General features: G+C 37.7%; 1 protein-coding gene across 1 annotated transcript in view; it reads left to right on the top strand.

Moving 5' to 3' along the window:
- Positions 1-23,534, top strand: part of LOC144964783 (uncharacterized) — a 30,921-nt gene extending 7,387 nt beyond the window's left edge. The window contains exons 4-9 of the mRNA XM_078899397.1: positions 714-814; positions 2,060-2,330; positions 3,236-3,348; positions 9,821-9,886; positions 15,695-15,732; positions 22,711-23,534. Of these exons, the coding sequence (XP_078755523.1) occupies positions 714-814; positions 2,060-2,330; positions 3,236-3,348; positions 9,821-9,886; positions 15,695-15,732; positions 22,711-22,862 (741 nt within the window). The 3' untranslated portion in view covers positions 22,863-23,534. The remainder of the gene's footprint in view (positions 1-713; positions 815-2,059; positions 2,331-3,235; positions 3,349-9,820; positions 9,887-15,694; positions 15,733-22,710) is intronic.
- The last annotated feature ends 1,841 nt before the right edge of the window (positions 23,535-25,375 follow it).

The following is a 25,375-nucleotide window of genomic DNA, read 5'->3' on the forward strand; positions in this document are numbered from 1 at the left end:
TATTTTTCGGTGTTTTCTTTAATCACAACATACAGAGCTAAACCATCGACCGACCGGCCATTATCTTCCTTTCTGTAGTCAATGCTTATGAAGTGATAGCGCAAACAAATCGTCGGATTATCTGCAGAGCGTATGCCTATCTTGCGTCATTTTCCCACGGTTGACCGCAATTTGCAGGAGTAAATCTCGTTGCGCGTTATCGGGCCATTTGTGATTCGGCTTTGTTCGAGTATCTCCAAAATGCACACATAAGAGTAGCTCTCCAGAGCCATGAGGAGCATGGAGCCGGGGTATTTTTTCGGGTTCTTGAGCGTTAAAAAGACCCGTTGGATAGGACGCCAGTCTATCACGGAATATTTCCAACCAGATTTGAGCAAATATATACTGCTGAACTTTGTTAGGTCTGTGCTTCTCCAGTTAAGATATCGGGACCCCCACACACCCAAGATGGGAGCCATTGTATAAAAAAACGTGACTCGTTATTTTGTCACAAATATCTTTCAGTCATGTTTAAAAAGAAGTCAATTCATAAATCTCTTCATTTAAATATTATGATGTTCATACTTTTACTTATGTTCAGACATTTTCGAATTATAATCGTTGTTTACCTTTGCTTTTATTTTACGTCACTTTACTGCACTCTTAATTTTAATCGTCATAAACACAGTGTTTACCTTTTTAAATAATAAAAAAATTGGGGTTTCCTTTTACAGGAGGTTCCAGACTCGGAGTCTCTTGAAATGCCGGAGGTACTACTGAAAAATGCTGACGTCTGGCAAACGGTGAAAGAGGTCGTGATCTCCGATGAAGGAAGGCGAGTTAATGTTTGTAGTTCCTGTGATGGCATGATCTTTTTTAAAAAACTAAATGGGTGTGGTGGTAACTTGGGATTTATGTCGGAAGATATTTAACCTTTTTCGACGAGTGCGAATTTCTTTCCAATTACCATTTCCCCATTTTCATTTATATAATTATGCACAATTGTTTTCCCCCAAGCGAGAAGCTTCCTTCGCATCGGTTATCTATCTATTGGTTTAAAATGATGAGATATGATGCTACTCTATAGATATAAATTGAACTTCGCCTGTATGGAGTTAACCACACTTGATTAAATTTATATTTTTGTATGGCTTTTTGAATAGTATTGGAAGTTAAACAAGTTAATTTTCCTAAAAACATAATTCTTAAAGAACGATCCTCTGTCTTTACTTCTATTTGGACGCAATCACAGTTAAATACGTACTTACGTTTTCCCCTGTAGAAAAATGTTTACCAACATTAATTATATTAGCTAACCAGTTGACTGCCGAACTCTGGAAAAATATGTATTTAAAAATTTGGCCAGAAAACTCCTCATTCGAATACCAATCGATTTAAATGGCCCTCATCCTAGCAAACATTTTCAAACCTGACACCCCGAGATGAGGGTCATTTAAATCGATCGATATTTGAAGGGCGAGTTTTCTAACCAAATGTGTTAATACATATCCTTCCAGAGTACGACAGTAAACTGGTTAAACAGTTGTGAGGTTATTTATGGTTATAAGCTTCTTTTTTTTAATATTGGAACCATGTTATGTTGATGTTTTGTAGCACTCAAATGATTCAGTGTTTTATCAGTTTAAGCCTATTGATGTCAAATAATATGATCTGAAGTTGTCAGCATTCGAATTTCTTGAAAAGTAGATTATTTATTTTAGCAATTTCCCAATTATTAGGTAATTTTAAAAAGGAGTCCTGAGAGTCATTGGGTCCATGGAGCCGAGTTTTATCTATAGCATGAAATGGACAATAGCGATAGGAATGACGCTAATCTATCGCAAAGGTACTCCCAACCAGATCAAACAGACCCAGCTACCCAATCACTGCCTCGCGGAAAGGGGAGGGGTGTCAAAAAAAATAAATCTCGACTGCACACGGGGTCGATCACAGTCCCTTTGCATGTGAAGCGAGTGCCTCCCTCCTTCCCCCTTCCAACCGCCGGTTCCAGTTATTAGGCATTTCTTTTAAAATGTGCAATTGTTCTATTGATCTTTACCTTTTTTTGTAATCCCAAAAGGCCAATGTTTCCCTTCATCTCCGTGGCCGTGAACAATCTGGATCTGAAGACAATGTACGACATTACACTCCAGATAGATTCCATGGATTCATACCTATACGATTACATCGGGTCGGAATGGAAACCCATTGGCTACCAGAACGGCCCTGACATCCAAAACGTCACTATCATATATCAGCATCCGGACAGTCCTAGGACTGGCGGGGAATGGGGCGGCAACGTTGACTTTGACAGGCTTCGACTTAGTCAGAAACTAGGTGGAGAGAATACGGTAATTGAATAAATAAAAGTATAATGATTTATTAACCTTGGAAAAGACTCTCTCTCTCTCTCTCTCTCTCTCTCTCTCTCTCTCTCTCTCTCTCTCTCTCTTCCTCAATCTCAGTGAATAGTTTTACATCAAATATGTAGTTTGCTAGTTCTATAATCTTTAGACAAAACCAGCATCTTAATTTTTCTGAAACCGATATGACCTAATATTCTAAAAAAATATGTAAAGCTCCTAGTAACAAAACAACAACAACAACAACAACAACATCATTGACAGCGGCAACAACAGTAATAACCGCATGAAACTAAAATTAATTGAGTGAAGAGTAAAAGTTAACCCGACGTGTACTTATTTGCAGGTCTGATTACCTATGGTGATATGGGCTCTTCGTTGTAATTGAAATACTTTCAAAACAACGCAAAATATTCTCCATTGCAACGTAAATCAAAATCAAGGCCATGATTGCGTTCAGTTATCAGACTTGCTAATATGTTTACGTCACTTATACCTTTAAAGGAAAAGGGTTTGATCCACGATTGAAATCAGCTGATTGTTCAATGGTCAAATCATATTGTGCTACATAAATGCTCAAGTGTTGTTTTTAAAATAAATTTATAAATATCCCATAAATAACAATGTGAGCTTCAATTTAATAAATGAAAACAGATAATGTGGACGTTTCGGATTTTTCCTTTATCAACAAAATTCTTTCTTTTATTTGTTCATGAAGGGGATATCCGAAACGTCCACATTATCTGTTTTCGGTTATTAAATTGAAGAGTACATTCAATTTCACATTGTTATTTCTTTCTTTGAGCTTCGAGCAGCAGCATTTATATAACTTCCACAGGCAAAATTTGATTCATTCGTTAATTCTTTTTCAAACTATTTCTAACATGTTATAGGGGATTGTCATCTTAAGACGCAAGTATTACCCCACCTTACTCATCAAGGCAGGACAGCAAAAATGGGAGTATCCAATAAAAGAAGCGGCCTTTGTGACAGTAAATCCTAACAGGTTTGCACATATTATCATGTAAACCATGGGCCTGGTGTGTCAGTGAGTCAGAGGCTCAAATCTGAGTGTATTCCTTTGACCTCACATTGTGAGCAGGTGGTCACTTGCTGTGTCTTCTATCCCCGTATGTCTGTTTTTCTGAGTTGCTTTCTGTCTTTGTCTTGAAATCAAATGACATGGTTTTGTCCTTTCCCTGGGTGGGGATCCTGACCTCCCATAGTGGGCAGGGAGGTACATGCTGTGTCTTCTATCCCCCATACCCGTTTTCCAATTGTTTCCTGTCATTATCTTGGAATGAGATTACATAGTTTTGTCCTGATCCTTGCCGGAGTTCCTTGACTGGGAGGGAAACAGTCGAATGTATAGTTATAGTTTTGGGAGATGATATTTTTTTCCTTGTAAATCATCTCTCTGTTATGCATTTTATTATGTTTAGTTTACATGTTATATTATATGATTGGTAAACATTTGAGTGTATTCCTCTTAGTTGGGACCTGTGCTTGTGTCTGGATGAGACTTTTAGGTGATCTCAAACTAAGTACTTTGGCGGTGTGCTCTTGGAATCTACATCTGTTGCCTATTTGAACCAATTCCCCTTTGTCTTACCTTTTCTTTTGTGCTTTAATTGTAGTTCTAGAACTTTTTACTATCCCATTTTCTTCCTTTTTACTGGCGCTGATATGACCTTAATGTGTTGCAAGCGCCGTAAAACACTTAAAAACAAAAACAAAAACATTGTCCTTTCCCTGGCCTGAATCCTTGGCTGGGAGGGAAACAGTCAAATGTATAGTTGTAGTTTTTTGGGAGATCATATTTCTTTTCTTTGTAAAGCATCACCCTGTTGTGTGCTGTTTTATTTGTTTTGTTTTTTAAAATATATATTGTAAGCATTTGAGTGTTTTCCTCTTAGTGCTCGTGACTTGAGACTTTTAGGTTATCTCAAGCTATGCGCATTAAGTGTCTGCGTGGGGTCTTTTGACCTTCCATGGTGGGCAGAAGTTGGATAGGACTTTTGGGTGATCTCAAATTAAGTAACTTTGATGACTTGCTCTTGGAATCCACCTGTTTCATTTTTGAACTAGTCACCCTTTCTAACTTCTTCTCGGGTGCTTTTAATTGTAAATCTATAACTTTTATTATCGTGTCCCATCTTCCAGTTTACTGACGCCGAAATCGACCCAGAAGAGTCACAATCGTCGTGAAACCCATACAAACATAAACAAACATTAGCAGTTTGTACTTGTTCTGGATTGATATTACTCTGGTCCTGGCGGGAATTCTTAGCTGGAATTAAGACAGTGAAATGTATAGTTTATTTTGTCGAGAGATACTTTTTCCTATAAATAATATCTCTCTGGGTGGGGTTCCTAACCTCCCGTAGTGGGCAGGGAGGCACTTACTGTGTCTTCTATCCCCCTATATCTGTTTTCCAACATGCTCTCTGTCTTTGTCTTGGAATGTGGTTACTTGGTTTTGTCCTCGCCCTGGCCGGATACCCTGGCTGGGAAGGAAACAGACAAATGGATAGTTAGATTTTGGGAGATGATATTGCTTGTGTTGTAAATCAACTCTCCGATATGTACTTTGGGTGCTTTAATTTTAATTCTATAACTTTTTACTATCTCGTTTTCTTCCTTTTTACTGGCGCTGACAAGACCTAAATGTGTTGCAAGCGTCATAAAACCCTCAAAATCAAAACAAACATTCACCTCTCTGTTATGAGTTCTGAACTACTATAATTAAACTGTAAACATTCGAATGTTATCGGACATAGTGGGATCCTTTGCTTGTGCCTCGATTGGACTTTTAGATAATGTCAAAACTTGTTACTTTGGTGAATTACTCGTGGAATCTTCTGTTCCCTGTTTGAAATGGTCCCATTTGTCTGGCTTATTCCTCGGTGCGCTTATCTTCAGATCTACAACTTTTCCTCAATCATTTCGTTTTCACGGGTGCTGAAATGACCTTATAGTGTCGACAGCGCCTTTTGAAAAAACCCTAAAAGCGAGCAAGCTAGTACGAGTCATAGGTTATTTAATCAATAAACAGCGCATAAACAATTAAAAACGCTTCATTTGTCGTATAATTTGTTGAAACTAAACATTTCAATCGTTCTATTTTTCATTCGATAATATTAAAAATATTGTTTTTTGTTTGTTTTTTCTTGTCCTTGTCACCGCTCGATGACCATGAATCAGCTCTCGATTATAAGAGGGATAAGAAGTAATACTCGTGGTAACCAGCTTATTCTTTTTGAATGAATTAAGTAGATAAATGGATGTGTCATTGAGTTATTTATTTCTTGAATTCCTTGTATTTTTTTTCCTTCAAGTTTTGTTCGGCATGTCGAGTACAATTCGTTTCGCATCCGCTGTGATTATTTTACAGAAGCGTCTTGAGTCGCAATGAATAACGAAGACCCAGAAAGCGTCTGTGTATAAATCAACGGTGATTTTACACAGACGCTCGCTTTCTTAAAACTCCGCTCTTTTTCTTTTCTTTTTTTTTTTAAACATTTTTTCACGTTCCGAGAATACCGCAATGCCCATAGCAATATAAAAAGATATTGACTTACTGACTTAAGGCCTAATCATCCGATCGGGACGCCTCGGCTGTCTCTCTAATCATTCGTGTCATTTCCTTCCACTGTTCACGGTCTTTTGCTGTGGATGCTACTTTCGTAAGGTCTTCCTTTGATTTGAATACTTTATTATTTTGAAGGCGTTTTAGGTCTTTATTGAGGACAGTGTGAATTGACGTGGGTGGTCTACCTTGATATTTATTGTGTCCAGATGGGGTGAAAAAAAGTATTCATGGCTTTATTAGCTGGTATATTTACATATATATGCCCAAAAGCCGCAATCTTGCTTCCAGGATGTGAATGGATAAGGGTCTTTCATTACATTTTTCATACAGTTTTATTGCTTATTTTAGTGGGGTATCGTATATTCAGGACTCTTTTCAGTTGTTTTCTAAGGAATCTGTCTAATCTTTGCTCTTCGGTTCCAGTCAGTGCCCATGTTCCGCAGTTGTATATAAGCACGGATTTTACAAGGGTTGTGTATAATTTGATTTTAGTATTTAATTTAATTTAATCTTTTCTAATCCATATGTAATGTTTTATTAAGTGCAGCCGTCGATAAACTTTTTCTTCTATCTAAGTCTTCCTTGTCTCCTATTAATGATCCTACTTTTTTCGTGGTTCTCCATTCATCTTTCTTCCTTGACAGTAATGTTACATCTGTTTTGTCAGTATTAACGGACAGTTCATGATTTTGTAAGACTCTTTGGATGTCATTTACATTGACTTGTTTGAGGCCGATAAAGTCAATGATGTCTGCATGAGGAGTTCGTTTCCAAAACGAAATTGGGCCGAATGAACAGATTTACGCACATCTTTTAAAGCATTTTCTGGGTAAATGATAAATAAAACGGGGCTTAGGCTGTCTCCTTGTGGTGTACCGATGTTACAAAGGAATGATTTATTCTCTGAGGCACCGATTATTTTGGTCATTATCCAGGTTTCACTTATAAGGAATCTGATTAATCTAACTTCATCTTCCATAAATATTGGATAGAACTGAATAGAATTAGACCGATTGTTGAAAAATATTTGTTACATGGTCAAAGCGGATTCAGGACGGAGAGAAGTACTACAGATGTAGTTTGGACTCACAAATGGCTTGCTGCCAAAACACTGTCAGAAAAAATAGAAATAGTTAGATCTGGAATAGATATGTCTGCCGCCTTCGATACTATCGATCGCCAATCCTTGTAAAATATTATGAAAGGAATAAAAAGATATAAGTAAATAAAATACCAATAAAGTTGTTTTTTTTTTAATTGGCGCTGTGGATTTGATTCCCTTCTGTGCCACATTTTAATTATTTTTGTTTCTTGGCCTTCTTTCTACAGAATGTTGCAAATGATAAATGTCAAACTTTTTTAAAATTCTTTTAAATATTTTTTTTTCCTGAACACCCTTACCCAGAAACATAACGGAGGCAACAAAAAGTACAAACTGATTAAAAGATAGATAAATATATTATAAACATTTGAAAGATAATTAAGATAGTTTGACTTCTACAACGTTGTTTTCGAGCGTTGCTCTCATCAGGAAGTGGAAGTGAAAGTAGATTGTTGTTTTCGTATTTTTATAGATTCGTGTTTATGGAGGTTCGTAATTACATAAAAGGTGTTTGTTTCTATGTCTGCATGAGGAAGTTAGTTCGTTTCTTCTGTTGAGTGTTGCTATGTTCGGTTTAGTGATGATGAAGAATTTTTCTTCCAAGCAGAGGTTGCAAATCATAGAAGAGGGGGAGTACGACTGTGCTCTGGAGATGATTTTCCATGTGATGCTGTGTTGTGTGTTTTTTTTCTTTGAGGTTCCAATAAATGTGTTCGCTTAGTGTAGTAGAATGTCGTTTGTGTATGTTTCTGAAGGAAGATGTATGCAGGTTGTATCTGGTTTTGAATGGACACTCGGTGAGGCCAATGTATGTTTCTTGTATTGGTGTGTCTAGCCGTGTTACTGTGGCTTGATAAATTACGTTTTGAGTCAGGCAATTGCCGTTTAGTGGGCATGTTGTCTGGGTCCTACAGTTGCATTTTTTCTCTAGGTTGTTGCTGGGCTGATCTGGCTGTGATAGTTTTCGGTTATTGTTGGATGAAATAATGTTTTGTATGTTTGGCATGCAGGTGTATCCTATTTTGATGGTGTTTTTGTTCATGATTGGGTGTAGAACGTGACCGGAGGGAAGCATTTTTGTAGTAGATTGAAGAATTTGTTACCGATAGAAGTTGTCACATTCTTGCTGTAGGGTGGGTTGAACCATGTTATGTGTCGTTTTCTTTGTCGTTTTTTTTGTTGGGGTGGTAATGGTCTCTTCCTCATATTCTAGTTTGTAGTTATATCCAATTTTTTGTAGTGCGTTTGTGTACGGTGGGATTGCATCGTTGAATGTTGTTGTTTGTAGGGTTGTTAGATAGTCGTTTGTTAATGCTCTCGGGGATATTTTTTTATTATAGATGGCGGATGATTGCTGTGTCTATGAACGTACAATGGGATGTTGTTGGGTTTGAAATGGTTGATAGGTGCCGTCGTTTAGGTTGATGGTTATGTCCAGGAAGTCGAATGTTTTTTTTGTTGGCTTCGATTGTAATTTTCAGATTGTTGTCCTGGAAGATTTTGCATATTTTTTTCTTTATTAATTCTGTCTGTCTCGGTGTTTTATTGCACAATGCGAGTCCGTCGTCCCTGTATAGTCCAATGTTTATATCAATATTTTGCATTTGAGAAAGTAGATATAGTCCGACGAGCTCACATGTTTCTGCTCCATCGTAGCTTCCCATGGTGACATCAAAGTTTGTTGATTTTTTTTTGTCCATGCTATTCCATTATTGTAAAGTGATGTATTCTTCGAGTGCAGGATAATATGTATTTCTTCTTCGGTGATGTTGTCGAAGGTTTTCGCGAACTGTAATGCTTTGAGGAGTAGGGTTTTGGTGATTGAAGGGTAGAAATTACAGATGTCAAAGATGATTGCGTTTTGTCGTTGTTTTCTGTGTTTCTGTACAAGTTGATAACTTCAGCGGTGTTTCTCCATTGGTTGAATTTGGTTTCCTTGACGATTTTGGTGTTGATTCTGTCTGAAATCTGTTTACTAATCTACTAAATCTACTTTCACTTCCACTTCCTGATGAGAGCAACGCTCGATAACAACGTTGTAGAAGTCAAATTATCTTAATTATCTTTCAAATGTTTATAAATAGCTCCTTTTATACTAAAGTTGAGCACTATTATTTCATGGTTTTTGTTTTATAATTTATAGATAAATATATTAAGTAGACTTATTATAAGTTGACAATGGCTGTGTCCCATCCCTCTTTAATATCTTTCCAGAAATTATTATCACTGAAAAACATTTGCATACCACAGAAAGAAATGATGTAATAGTGGAAAGACCAGTACTAACTTACTCATGTTGACGACTTTGGCTTCTGGAAGCAATTAACAAAATTCAGTAACAGTTAGTTAAGGGCCTGGGAGTAACTTTTGTTTCACGGTGCATTTGGCGTTTAACCTCCATACTTTCTCGGCTCACGTGATTTGCACGACTACAAAAGAAAAAGATGCATTGAATATATTTTTCTCATAAAGATTACTGTTCAATACTGAATATTTTTACAAAATGACCCTGGGTTGATCGGTGTCAAAATGCTACGCCTTCATGCAGTAGGGACTTTCCATCTGTCCCACATGTACACGTTGTGGACGAGAATCTGAGACTGCAGAGCATCAAGTCGAGCGCTGTACTGACTAGATAGACCATCATAACATTGTAGTGTGAGACCATTAGAAGCTACTGCTGCCTTTATGCAGAGTTATTTACACGAAAAATGTGAATAGTTGCAGCAGTATAATGATTCAAATTGTATATTAAATTCTGTATTTATTTAATTTTTATTGCAGGGGTCCGTTGCCAATGAATTGCATCCCAATCCCAAAAATGGAACATCGGATGAATCTAAATAAGGGGTTAGTATTGATGCTATGCGTTTATGTAAAACACAACATCCTCCAGCCGAGTAAACGGACCAACACAATACTACGTGTAACCTTAAACGTTTATTGTCTGATTGATGTAAATGTTGCTGCTCGAAGCTCGAAGAAATTAATAATATAATGTGAAATTGAATGTAAGCTTCAATTTAATTACAAAAACAGATCAAATGAACGTTTCGGGTTTCACAAGTGATGTCTCATCGCCCCGGTTTCAGTCCCCACTGGTGTCTATATCTGGTGGTCCCGAGTTCACTCCCCAGTGTGGCTCCCATAGTGGGTAGGGAGGTACTTACAGTATCTTCTATTCCCCTATATCTGTTTTTTGAACTTGCGTTGTCTTTGTCTTGGAATGAGATTACTTGGTTTTTGCCCTGACCGGATGCCCTTGCTGGGAGGGAAACAGACAAATGTAAGGCTAGTTTTGGGAGATTTTTTTTCCGTGTAAATCATTTCTCTGTTATGCATTGTATTGTTTTGTTTCCATATTATATATAATTTGTAAACATTTGAGTGTATTCCTCTTAGTAGAGAACCGTGCTTGTGTCTGGATGAGACTTTTAGGTGATCTCAAACTTAGTACTTTGATAGTGTGCTCTTGGAATCTACATCTGTTTTCTATTTGAACTAATTCCCTTTGTCTTACCTTTCCTTGGGTGCTTTAATTGTAATTCTAGAACTTTTTACTATCCCATTTTCTTCCTTTTTACTGGCGCTGATGTGACTTTAACGTGTTGCAAGCGCCGTAAAACTCTTAAAAACGTAAAAACAAAACAAACACTCCCCAGTGGTCTCCACCTCTCATAGCCCAAGTTCACTCCCTACCGGAGTCCATACCCAATTGTCCTGCGTTTACTCCCAACCTCTCATAGCCCTGTGTTCACACCCATTGGTGTCCATATCCTATGGTGTCGTGTTCACTCCCACGACTCAGTATACTCTGATCAGAAAATGAGATGTCTATTGCATTACAGCAGGTGGAAACAGCATGGCGATTGTGAATCTTTTCGATAAAAACATTTTAAACATTTTCCAAAAAAAAATTACGCCCTTTCGCAACGGCATAAAAACATTACTGTGAAAAAAATTGCTGCGCAACTGTTGTACTTATTACGATGAAAACATTGCCTTCCTTTATTATTGTTTCTTTTCTTTTCTTTATTATTATTTTTTTTTAATTTTGAATGCGAGAAAGCGCGGAAAAAATCGCCTAAAATCGCGGGTCGCGGCCGTGACAAACGCAGATGCTAGATACAAGAGGAAAAATGTAAAAAAAGTAGTCTGTGATCCATCTTTACCGGTCTCAACATTGCTCATAAGCATGATACCCAGTAGGTAGTAGTGGACAAAAATGAATATGGCAATAACAGTAACAACTTCGAAAAAGCACAAAATGAATACTAACCCCGGAATATTTGGGGCTCAAACCCCTTAGAAATCCTGACCAGTAGGCAAGATGTTCCACTACGGAATGCATAAATGAGAGGAAAAAAAAAAAAAAGGGGGGGGGGGTTGAGTAAAGATGATACTCAACGTTGGATGGAGAAATATTAAGTTTTATACTCCGACAGCCTAGTTAGTATTTCTTTGTGAGCGTCCAATAATACAAGGTATTCTATGTTTTGGTTTTGCCATCCAGACTGTTTCTAGACCGTAATCAAAGTAAATCAAATTGAATGCGACCGATGTGTACAAAATGTGCAGGTCTGATAGCCCAAATTCCCTCCCGACGGATTATCACCTTGTCGTGGTGGGAGGGCTTGCGTATCTCGAACCTCGGACCTCCAATAAGAAAAAAAAGGAGAGAGATCAGACGAGTAATCCACCGGCCCTCCAGGAATGGGGGTTGAGCGTAGGGTTAACAACCCACCTCATAAAAAGCAAACTGTTACAGAAACAGAAACCAGATGTAAATCCACAACCGGCGGCAGCAGAGAAGCGGACCAGAATACTGGCTTCATGACGGTAGGAGGTCAAAGCCGAAAGGACGCCCCCGACCAGATTGCAGATCTGTTTCACCAAAACGCAAGCTCAATGTCTCATGCTGGAATGTTAGGACCCTATATCAAACAGGAAAACTGGCACAAGCCCAGTGTGAGATGTTGAACTACAAGATCGATTTGCTAGGCATATCAGAGGCAAGATGGACGGGAGCTGGGAAGCGCCAACTCTCTAATGGCGACCTGATCATTTGGTCAGGACGAAAGGATGACCAACACAGAGAAGGTATTGCCCTCTTGATAGCCAAGCAAAACAACAAATCACTATTGGAATGGAAACCGATAAGTGAAAGAATTTTATACACAAGACACAACTCAAAATACACCAAACTATCAATCCTCACATGTTACGCACCTACAGATGATGCAGATGAAGAAAATAAAGAAGAATTTTACGATATTTTAAGAATGGCCGTTGAAAACATTCCGAGACATGATATGCTCATGATCATCGGAGACCTTAATGCTAGAGTTGGCAATACAGTTGAACAACAAACAAATCAGTCAGTTGGAAAGGAAGCCATAGGGGTGATGAACAACAATGGAAGCAGACTGACAGAATTTTGCGAAGAACACAACCTCATTATTGGTGGAACTTTCTTCCCACCCAAAAACATATACAAATTGACCTGGAAATCACCAGATGGAAAAACAGAAAGTCAGATAGACCATATAATTCTCAACAGAAAATGGAAGAGCAGCTTAAACGATGTCAGTCAGACGATTGGCAGACATTGGAAGTGACCACCATCTTGTCACAGCCAAAATCTCTACTAAATTGGTGAACACAAAAATAGCAAAACAGAAGAAGAAACGTTTCAACACAGATAAATTGAAAATCCCAGATATTCAAAACCATTTCAATATCTCAGTAAGAAACAAATTCAGTGCAATACAAGATATTACAAACATGACAATCCAAGATTTCAACCACGTCATGCAGGAAAGTGCCACTGAACACTTATGACACAATAAATCCAATACAGAGAATTGGATATCAGCAAGGTCATGGGAGCTCATTAACCAAAGAAAATCAATCAAACTAAATCTCTTGAACGCTAAATCCCCCCGACTGAAAGAAAGGCTATCCAGTGAATACTCATTGAAGGATAAAGAAGTGAAAAAAATCCACAAGGAAAGACAAAAGAGATTTTGCAGAAAATTTAGCAACTGAAGCAGAAAATGCAGCTGTAAGACAAGACGCACAAACGCTATACAAAATCACAAAAAAAGCTCTCGGGGAAACAGAAGTTATGGTCAAGAGAAACCATTAAAATCCCAAGATGGTAGTGTCATCACAGACGAAAAGGAGAAAATTGAAAGATGGAGAGAATATTTCGCAAACCTTCTGAACAGACCAGACCCATCTTCTTACACAGATATCCCAGAAGCAGAAATGGACGTAGAGGTTAATCTTGGTCCAATCACTGAGCATGAGGTGCACGAGACAATACAACAGCAAAAAAATGGCAAGGCCCCAGGTATTGACAAAATCAGTGCGGAAATGCTTAAAGCGAACTCGCAAGAAATGTCCAAAATTCTCAGTAAATTGTTCACCAACATTTGGGAAAAGGAAGAAATACCAGAGGAATGGCAGAAAGGCATCATCCATAAAATAGCCAAGAAAGGAGACCCGAGAAATTGTGCTAACTGGCGTGGAATCACACTCCTGTCCGTAACGAGAAATCTTTAATAGAATCCTTCTGAAAAGAATCTCACCTCACATTGAAAACGTTCTTAGAAAAGAGCAAGCAGGGTTCAGAAAAGGGAAGTCATGTAGTGACCACATATTTACCCTGAGACAAATCCTGAGCAAAGCATTGAATGGAACAGCCCCCTCTACACCATTTTTGTCGATTTTGAAAAAGCCTTTGACAGCTTACACAGAGAGTCCCTGTGGAAAATACTCCGCCATTATGGTAAACCGATGAAGATAGTCAACTCAATAAAAGCAATGTACCGCAACTACCAATGCCAAGTGGTCTGTGGTAATAATTTAACAGACAGCTTTAATGTAACAATTGGTGTAAAACAAGGCTGCATATTCTCTCCGCTTCTGTTTATCCTGGCTCTAGACTGGCTCATGAAAAATACAATTGATGGGAAGAAGAGAGGCATTCGCTGGACACTGACATCCTTTCTGGAAGATATAGACTACGCAGATGATATCGCGTTAGTTTCCAGTACACACAGAGACGCCTCAGAGAAACTAAAAGTACTACACAAGAACGCCTCGAAAATTGGACTGAAAATAAATTTCGATAAGACTGTGTACATTAGGGTGAATCCAAAACATGACAGTGAAATTAGGATAGATAAACATATAATTGAAGAGGTAACAGAATTCTCCTACCTCGGATCCAAAATAACAGACGACGGAAATGCAGAACACGATATCAAGCACAAAATTTAAAAGGCAATCCAGGCTTTCGGCATGCTGAAAAACTTTTGGAAATCAAAGCAAATAATGAGAAAGACAAAGCTGAAAATATACAAGATCAATGTTTTAAGTGTACTGCTTTATGGAAGTGAAAGCTGGAAAATACAGAAACTAGAAGCCTTTCGGAGCAAGTGTTTAAAAAGAATTTATTTATTTTGGCCTACAAAAATAAAAAAGTGGATCTATTAAAGAAAGCTGACTGCACTAGCATTGAAAGCCAAATCAAAAGAAGAAGATGGCGTTGGCTGGGTTGGGTCATGTGGCCATAATGTAAAAAGGGTCACTTCCCAAGACAGCCTTGTACTGGACAGCAGATGGGATGAGAAAGCGGGGAAGACCCAAAGAAACCTGGCGAAGGACCATGGAGAAAGAATTAAAGGAAGCAGGCTTGTCCTGGAATACAGCCGATCGCAAAAAATGGAGATGTCTGGTGGATGCCCTATGTGCCTCAAGGCCCGAAGAGGAATAACTAACTGATAGCCCAAATTGTTATGGGCTCATTGTTGTTGTTATGGAAATACTCTCAAACCAGCGCAAAGTGTTGTCCATTACAACAATGTTAAATCAAGCCCATAATTGCACTCGGTTATTAGACTTGCAAATATGTGCACCTTGAATGCGACTAGTATCCATCATATTCGTCTTTTAAATTCAAAATAAGATATAAATAATATTTTTCGATATATATATATATATATATATATATATATATATATAATATATATATATATATATATATATATATATATATATATATATATATATATATATATATAAACATTTGAAAGATAATTAGGATAGTTTGACTTCTACAACGTTGTTATCGAGCGTTGCTCTCATCAGGAAGTGAAGTGTTGTTGGACTGAGTCCAACACTCAACAGAAGAAACGAACTAACTTCCTCATGCAGACATAGAAATAAACACCTTTTATGTAATTACGAACCTCCATAAACACGAATCTATAAAAATACGAAAACACAACAATCTACTTTCACTTCCACTTCCTGATGAGAGCAACGCTCGATAACAACGTTGTAGAAGTCAAACTATCTTAATTATCTTTCAAATGTTTATAAATAGCTCCTTTTATACTAAAGTTGATTGAGCACTATTACTTCATGGTTTTTGTTTTATAATTTATATATATATATATATATATATATTATTTTAAAAAAAAATAAATACAAACTCAATACTGACTAGTCAATTACGAGTAAGGCAATGGTAATAATTATGACGATGATAAGGAGGAGGAGTAGTAGTAAAATAAAGTTATTTTGACTTTAAAAACATATCAAAATTTGTGAAATGTGTTAATTATAATATTCGCTTTTTTTCACCAGAGAACCGGACCGAGTTCCCTCAAGTCAAATAAACTCAAGTGAGTTGTATTTTATTTGAGAGGTCGAGAAGATTATTAAAATTAGCAATTGGTGTAAATAATAATTAACAAAAGTATATATCGTACTTAAAGAAATGTTATAATCATGCGTATATGTGTGAGCATGAAGGATTCCTGAGTTAGCGTTTATTGAGGTTTTTGATGGCATGGTATATTTTAAAAAAAATGAGCTTTTATATAGCGCAATATCCACTAAACGTGCTCAAAGCGCTTTACAGTGGGTCCCTGTCCAACAGCAACACTTAACATTTAGGACGGGACATGACGCCTGTCAGGCGATATTACATTTTTTTTCAGACAGGGACAACTCTGTTAACGACCAGTTACTCATTTTACACCTGAGCACGGTGAGAGAATATGAGTAAAGAGCCTTTTCCAAGGACTCAACTATGCGAGGCTCGAACTCAGGACCTTCCGATCCGAAAGCGAGAATCATACCGCAAAACTACATAGCCGCACAGTACAGTAATAGGAGATTGCTTTTAGGATCTATATTCCAACCTTGAACAAGTCAATTCCTCTTACTCGAGAGCTGGGCCCAATTTTATGTAAGCGGAATGGATCTAGTTCTTTACTAGTCTACTAAATGACTAGCTAGTCTTAAGACTAAACGGAGCAAGTGTCTAAAAATAAATCGGATTTCATGAACATGTTATAGTCTCTGACTAGCTAAGCTCTTGCCTAGAAGTGGACGTTGTAAGGACGGTGACTAATTCGGCTATTTTGTGTTGGTAACATCATGCTCTCTAGTAGACGATGGCGGGTAAGATACCAGCCTTCATACTTTAAACGCAAAAGATTTCCATAGAAGAAATTAGCAACACATCCGGTATAAATATTTCGTTCCGTTTCATAGAACTTACTTTTGCCATGATGAATCAAATAACGTGATATTGACTGTCGACTGATCAGACAACAATGATGCCCATGGTCGACTGTCAACTCTATATTTAAGGCAAATGAAAGTTTCATTGAAACTCGAACAAATTGAACCAAAAAAAACAACAACACAAAAATCAATCAAACAAACAAAACAGAGTGTTCTGATGTAATCACTACAATAGACAACACAGTGTAAAAGCCATGATGGAGCATTTAAACTGGTTCTCACTTATTGAACAAGAAAGACGCAAAAGCTCAATATGTTGTTCAAGGGCCTACAGGGAACCACCACCACCACAATTAACACATTGTAAAAGTAAAACCACGGAAGAAAAGAAAATGCATATGATCTGCCTATTCCAGAATCAATGCGCACAAACAGTCGTTCTTCCCCAGTACCATTCGCGCATCCCTGAAAATGTCAGAGCTACCAATAACCCAATAATATTCTATAGTTATCTCTACGAGTTTAAAATCAATAGATAGATATTACGTCAAAACAACCCAATAAACATAGGGCCGTTTTCATGAACGCGGACTAGCGCTTAGTCTCTATCTCTGACTTGAGTTAATGACTTGAGAAAATCTGATTTCATGTGAGCTGACTAAGCAAGTCCGGGACTAAAATCACGGCACCTTCGGACTAAGTGTGGCCATGTTATAGTCATTCACAGGACTTCACAAGCTTAGACTGAGACTAGTAACTAGGATACGTCATAGCGTCAACAAGATAGCAGCTTGAGTGCGTTTCGATCCGGAAAAATAAAACACGTCGGTTACGAATGACGGGGGCAAAAGTGTCCTGTTGCTATTGACACTGGCTTTAAAATAAACTATAAGATAAGTGCAGATCGTCAAAAGTAAACATTTTTGTGTGTAAAAACTAAAGAAAAAAAAACCTGAATTGAGTTGAGAGTGAATGAAAGACTCCGAAAGCAAAGGGTTTGCGTCAAAGAACAACAAAATAAATTATTCGAAAGTATAATGGAGACAAAGGTTATTCTGTTGACATTGCAATTGACTGAAATAATGTGATTAATCAGAACACACTTTCTCTTTCGTGTAATTATTATTATTTTTGGGCTCAACTTCTTTGAGTTTCAATCTCGGTGTTCAATCTCTCAATGAAACTGCCATTGATCTAAATATAGAATTGACAGTCGACGATGGACACCATTGTATTCTATAACAGTCGACAGTCAATATCACGTGTGTTGTAATGTCTTCTTTGAAAGTCTTTTGCGTTCTAAGTATGAAAGTTGGTGTAGCTTAACCTGTCTTCGTGTAGTAGAGATGATGTTACCCGCACAAAATATTCAAATTAGTCACCATCCTTACAACACCCACTTCTTCTAGGCAAGAGACTAGAAAGGTGTTCATGAAATCCAATTCTTTTAGACACCTACTTTGCTTGGGCTTAAGACTAGCTAGTCATTTACTAGACTAGTAAATTACTTGTCTACTTTCTAATTATTATTTTTTTTAATGTTGTTTGTTCTTTGAAGCGAATTCTTCTCTTCGACTTCGTGTCTCCGTTAACTCGCGACGATTAGATTCGGGTGTTTTTTTTTATTTTTACTCACAAAATGTACTTTCGACGATCTTCACTTATCTTAGTTTTTTAAGGGCACTTTTTGACCCTGTCGGTAGTAACCGACGTATTTTCCTTCCGAGTCGAAGCTCTCTCAATCTAAAAATGGCTGCAATCTTGTCGACGCTATGAAGTAATTTAATAAAATCTAATTTAATAGACTAGTAAATAACTAAATATAGTCCGCTTACACAAAATTGGACCTAGGTGTTGCTCCAATGATGGACTACTATTCTTCCATCTTTCCTTGTGTTTCTTGTTGCTGTTGTCGTCGTCGTTGCATGTTTTTGTCGCATTCCTTTTCTTCTGAAAGTAGGTCGGAAACGCTTTCCCCGACTCTAGAATGCAATCAATCAATAACTACACTAAAACTAGATCTATATAAATATAAAATAATATGCAATGATTTTAGACCTTGGAATAGCTTTTTAAAAATTAATAAAAGGAAGTGGTTATTCAGTATCAGATACTGAATAGTGCTTTTCCACTATTCAGTATCGACAAGGAACTCTTTTCTATAGAGTGAAAAGTGCGACAATCTCGGTTGAATGTAAATAAACTGCTGACCTAATTCCAGATTGAATACGTGCAGTAACTGACAGCCCGATTCAAAGTTGTAAAAATATTTTGATAGTAATATTTAAATTTCTGCTATTGTGCAATTAACATATCTAGTTCAAAATATCAAAGTAAGAGTGGCATTCAAATACATTTTTAAATGTCTAAATAGACATGATTAAATGTCACTAAATGTTTAGTGACACCATGGCTTGGTGGATATAAGCTGTTTGACTCTGAGCTTAAGGTTCGAGAGTTCAAATCCCGGCTGGGATAACTTCTCTTTTTTTTTTCTCCAATATTTTAAGAATTCCTTCTGTCTATTGATATTTTTTAAACTTTAGTTTTAATAATTTTATTTGCTTGTAATATGCTTTAATGTTGATATTATACTATTGTTCTTCTTTTATTATTATCATTATTATTATTATTATTATTATTATTATTATTATTATTATTATTATTATTATTATTATTATTATTATTATTATTGTAATCGTCATCATCATCATTATTATTATGATTATTATTTTTGTTTGTTTGGTCATCTAAGACAAACCCGATTCATTATAAATATGTGGCCAGACTTTCTGCCATTTTTAATTGAGCGATGTTCTTCCGTGAATTAATTGCCGTATTATATTAAAATTTACGTGATAATAATAATAATAATAATAATAATAATAATAATAATATAATAATAATGATAATGATAATGATAATGATAATGATAATAATAATAATAATAATAATAATAATAATAATAATAATAATAATAATAATAATAATAATGATAAAAATAATAATAATAATAATAATAATAATAGATACTGAATATTAGACTACAACTGACATCTATTTACTGAATACACGTGGTATTTTTAGAGGTGTTTCTTTTTTCACGAAACACGCCAGGAAGTAGGCAACAGTGGGGAGTGAACCTGGGACTGGGTTTCGTAAAAAAAAAGCAATTACTTTTTTGTACGAAACCCGACAATATCCAACAAAGTTATGGAAAGAAAGTAGGCAACAGTGGGGGGTGAACCCGAGACTCAGGGAAGTGTACACTATTGGGGAGTAAACCTAAGTCTATGGATTTTCGACAGCTTTTGGCGGGTTTCGTAAAAATGTAATTGCTTCATTCTCGTCTGGTACCCACCTCCCATAGTCCGGCTTCATTTCCCACTGGTATCCATCTTCCATAGTCCCAGGTTCATTTCCACTGTTAACCTCTTCTCACAGTCCCAGGTTCACTCCCAACCGGTGTGCACTTCCCTGAGTCCCGGTTCATTGCCCAATGGTGCCCACTTCCCATAACTTTTGACAATATCAGTAGGTTTTGAAATAAAAGTACATTCTGAGCTCCCTGTCCACTGGTATGAACCTCTCGCAGTCCCAGGTTCAATCCTCATCGGTGTCCGAATCCCAGATTCACTCCCCACTGCTGCCTGCTTCCCATAACTTTGTCGGGTTTTGGCGGGTTCCGATAAAAAGTAATTCCCCCTTTCCCTTGGTCTTGCTTTTTTACAAAATCCAGAGTCCCAGGTTCACTCCCCACAAGTGTACACTTCCCTGAATCACAGGATCACCCCCCCCCCCCCCCCCCCCCCCACTGTTGCCTACTTCAATAACTTTGTCGGATATTGCCAGATTTGTCTGGTTTCGAAAAAAAGTAATTGCATTTATATGAAACTCGCTGAAACCCGCCGAAAACCAGAGTCTCCGGTTCACTCCCTACTGGTGTACACTTCCATGAATCTCAAGTTAACCCCCCAATGTTGCCTACTTCCCATAACTTTGTCAGATATTGCCGAGTTTCGTAAAAGGTAATTCCTTTTATGTGAAACTTGCTGAAACCCGCCGAAAACCAGAGTCTCAGGTTCACTCCCCACAGGTGTACACTTCCATGAATCTCAGGTTCACTCCCCACTGTTGCCTCACTTCCCATAACTTTGTCGGATATTGCCGGGTTTCGTAAAAAAAGCAATTGCTTTTATATGAAACTCGCTGAAACCCGCTGAAAACCAGAGTCTCAGGTTCACTCCCCACTGGTGTATACTTCTATGAATCTCAGGTTCACTCCCCACTGTTGCCTACTTCAATAACTTTGTCAGATATTGCCAGGTTTCGTCGGGTTTCGTAAAAAAGTAATTGCTTTTATGTGAAACTCGCTGAAACCCGCCGAAAACCAGAGTCTCAGGTTCACTCCCCACTGGTGTACACTTCCATGAATCTCAGGTTCACTCCCCACAGTTGCCTACTTCCCATAACTTTGTCGGATATTGCCGGGTTTCGTAAAAAGGTAATTGCATTTATATGAAACTCGCTGAAACCCGCCGAAAACCAGAGTCTCAGGTTCACTCCCTACTGGTGTACACTTCCATGAATCTCAAGTTAACCCCCCAATGTTGCCTACTTCCCATAACTTTGTCAGATATTGCCGAGTTTCGTAAAAAGGTAATTCCTTTTATGTGAAACTTGCTGAAATCCGCCGAAAACCAGAGTCTCAGGTTCACTCCCCACTGGTGTACACTTCCATGAATCTCAGGTTCACTCCCCACTGTTGCCTCACTTCCCATAACTTTGTCGGATATTGCCGGGTTTCGTAAAAAAAGCAATTGCTTTTATATGAAACTCGCTGAAACCCGCTGAAAACCAGTCTCAGGTTCACTTCCCACTGGTGTATACTTCTATGAATCTCAGGTTCACTCCCCACTGTTGCCTACTTCAATAACTTTGTCAGATATTGCCAGGTTTCGTCGGGATTCGTAAAAAAGTAATTGCTTTTATGTGAAACTCGCTGAAACCCGTCGAAAACCAGAGTCTCAGGTTCACTCCCCACTGGTGTACACTTCCATGAATCTCAGGTTCACTCCCCACTGTTGCCTACTTCCCATAACTTTGTCGGATATTGCCGGGTTTCGTAAAAAGGTAATTGCTTTTATGTGAAACTCGCTGAAACCCGCAGAAAACCATAGTCTCAGGTTCACTCCCCATTGGTGTACACTTCCCTTAGTCTCACGTTCACTCCCCATTATTTGCCTACTTTCCATAACTTTGCCCCATTTTGTTGGGATTTGGCGCATTTCGTAAACAAAAAGTAATTGCTTTTTTTTTCCTCCAAAACTCACCGAAAACCAGTCCCAGGTTCACTCCCCACTAGTGTACACTTCCCCGAATCTCAGGTTCACTCCCCACTGTTGCCTACTACCCATAACTTTCTTGGATATTGCCAGGTTTCGTCGGGTTTCATAAAAATGTAATTGCTTTTATATGAAATTATCTGAAGCCCGCCGAAAACCATAGTCTCAGGTTCACTCCCCACTGGTGTACACTTCACTGTCTCAGGTTCAGTCCCACGCTTTGCCTACTTTCCACAAGTTTGCCGCATATTGTCGGGTTTCGTAAAAAAGTAACCCCCCCGCCCCCCCATTTTGTTACTGCTGTTTTACAAAACCCAGAGTCCCAGGTTCACTCCCCACTGGTGTACACTTCCCTGGTTCTCAGGTTCATCCCTTGCTCCCCCCCCCCCCCTTCTCCCTTACACACTCACACACAAACACACACACACGCTGCTGCCTAACTCCCATAACTTTGTCGGATATTGCCAGGTGTCGTCGGGTTTCGTAAAAAAGTAAAATTGCTTTTTATTATGAAACCCGCCGAAACCCAGTCCCAGGTTCACTCCCCACAGGTGTACACTCCTCTGAGTCCCAGATTCACTCCCACAGCTGCCCTCTTTGTCAGGTTTCGGAAAAAAACAACACCGTATTATAGTGCAAAACCACTATTCAGTGTCAGATACTGAATAGTACAAAACCACTATTCAGTATCAGATACTGAATAGTGGAAAACCACTATTCAGTATCAGATACTGAATAGTGCTAGCCTTAATAAAACACAAAAAATCCTTATGTATTTCGCAGATGAAATAGCCACCACCAAAACCAAAACGGAGAGTAGCACTGTCAAGTCAAACTATACTTTTGAGTCAAAGGTAACTCTAGATAAGGAAGGGAAACATTGTAATGTGAAGAAAGAGGAGGCAGAGCAAGAGGAGGACGTTATAGTAATATAATACTGTCAACCATGGAGGAGGACCGAGAGAGGAATATAATAATGAAATGGCAAACGTCCGTTCTGCTTATGTGTGGGATTGTGAAGAATTCGTAAACTTAAGTCGTTCAGAATGAGTCTTACCATTTGTGTTACTTTACATCAATAAATGGTGATGCAAACAACTTGACGAAACAATAAAATAGCATTCTAAGAGTACGATCCAACGAAGTGATGAATGAGTGTTTTTCATCTAAATGGAAAATCAACAATCTATCTTAGTCAAGCTGTATCGACATTCCACCTAAATGAAAGTGCAAGAAGTCGTGAACATATTAAATATTATACAGATGGGATATCTAATGAATGCTTGCGCGCATGTAATGGAGACGATATAAAAGCACGATGACTTTACTGGAACAAACAGGAACCATTTCATTTGTCTTCAAGTTAACAGAGAAAATACTTCGTGATGCGTGCCATATGTTTTCTGTTTTTATTTTTGGTTTAAATGATGTTTAAATTATTCACTCGTAGTAGATTTGAACAAATTACGAAAGTCAATTTTTATTGTAAAAATTATTGTATTATATTAGAAATCGAAGAACATGTTTTTATTAATTATAAATACAAATTATATGTATATTTACTCATGATAGAGATGTTCTTTTGAAATTTAAACCTGAACATATACGAAGATGAAGTGTTATGTGTTTTTTAATGGTTTTACGGCACTTGTGACACATGTAGGTCATTTCAGAGTCAGAAAAAAGGAAGAAAACAAAACCAAAACTATATCTATTATCTGACTACTACAATACATTGAGTGTTTCCCTCCCAGTCAAGGCCTGACAAAACCATATAATCTCATTCCAAGACAAAGACAGAAAGCAAGTTGGAAAACAGATATAGTATTATAAGGGAATAGAATACAAAAGTGACCTCACTGCCCACAATATGAGGACAAAAGAACCATCCAGATTCATATTGGTATGGCAACCCCCCTCCCCTTTTTGAGGAGTATCCCTCTGACTGGGAGATCTCGGAGGTGCAATTTTAAGATGGTTTCATCAGATTAGCTCTCGGATCTACCTGTGATATGTTGGACACCCCCCCCCCCCCCTCCTCCCTTTTTTTTTTTACCTTCCTGTTAGCTCTAGATATGACTATCTATTAGTAATTAGTCTGTCTAGACCTGTAAATGAGCTCTATAAAAATTGACTGAAACTCTTCGACAAACTGAAGATTCAATTATTTTTTTAAAAAATAAGGGCATCATTGGAGAGGAGAGTGATAAATACAATATATCAAAATAGTGGGTGTTATTTCTTACTGGAAGTATGACTGCCATAATTTGATGTAGAAGGAATGCTAAATAAGCATGTCATTCATATAGGTAAAGATGACTTCATCAGTCATATTCCTGCCTCTGGAATTTTTTTGACATAGAAAAATAATCACCATTATCATCTTTAACTTCTAGCCATGACCAATTGAATTTATTCCTCACGGGACTCACATCTTTATCGATGCTCGACAAGTCTGAATTGCGATCCACGAACAGCTCAGCCATTGTGAGAACATTAGAATAATGTAGCAATGAGCAAACTTGATTTTCAATCAGTAAATGACAGAGAAAAAAACTTAAATAAATATGACTTCAGGCCAATAAACTGAATTATTAAGTAGAAGTGAATTATCAAGAAGACTTAGAAGAAACTTCGGCAGGCGTAGCCTAGCGGAAAAATTCAAAGAATCGAAATGAAGGTAAATCGCCACAAAACAGCAAGCTCGCTTGGGCTTGAGCAAAACAATGCCAGAAAACGTCCTGATTTGCACGGGAATTAATTAGGCTACTTACCATTGTTCCTTATGATCAGGTACTCAATCAGTGAAGAAACGGTCAACCAGTTTGTTTACACGCGAGGCAATCGAAATGTGCTTGTAGCAATCTATCCTACCTTTCGATTTGAAGATGTCTATGTACATAACGGACTTGCGGCATTCGCAATTTACTTTATCATAGTTTTGAGACTCGAAGGGTAAATGTGGTCAATTTTGGCTTAGATGAAACAGTGAAATTTATCGCTCGGTGGCTCAGTTAAAATTGGCTACAGTTGGGATCACGACGGATTGGAAAGTGAAAAAATAATTTAACGAAGGATGTGTGAAAATACCCAGGGAAGTGTTCAGACACGCCTTTTATAAAAAGCGTCGCTTTGTCTTGGCAATATATACATCGTTAATATAAACGGTCCCCATAAGCTATGCGTAGCGCTGTGGAACACTCCTAATTATTTTACGGTCATTCGACTACGATTTGGGAATTCTTTCTTTTTTTTATTTCTTTCTTTCCTTTTTTAAATATTTGAATTTGACAAATTGACTGATTTCATTTCAGTTAATTGACTGAGAATTTACAGGTCTACACTGTCGCACTCTTGGGTACCAGACTCCTATGAAAAGCACCTATCTCCCCATGCGTGTCAAGAAGTGAACTTCTGTTGTAACAAGAGACAAATGCCCAACCTTTCT

The sequence above is a fragment of the Berghia stephanieae genome, chromosome 2 (assembly GCF_034508935.2).
Source record: "Berghia stephanieae isolate SIO BIC M18660-M18661 chromosome 2, UCSD_Bste_1.3, whole genome shotgun sequence".
Lineage (NCBI taxonomy): Eukaryota > Metazoa > Mollusca > Gastropoda > Nudibranchia > Aeolidiidae > Berghia > Berghia stephanieae.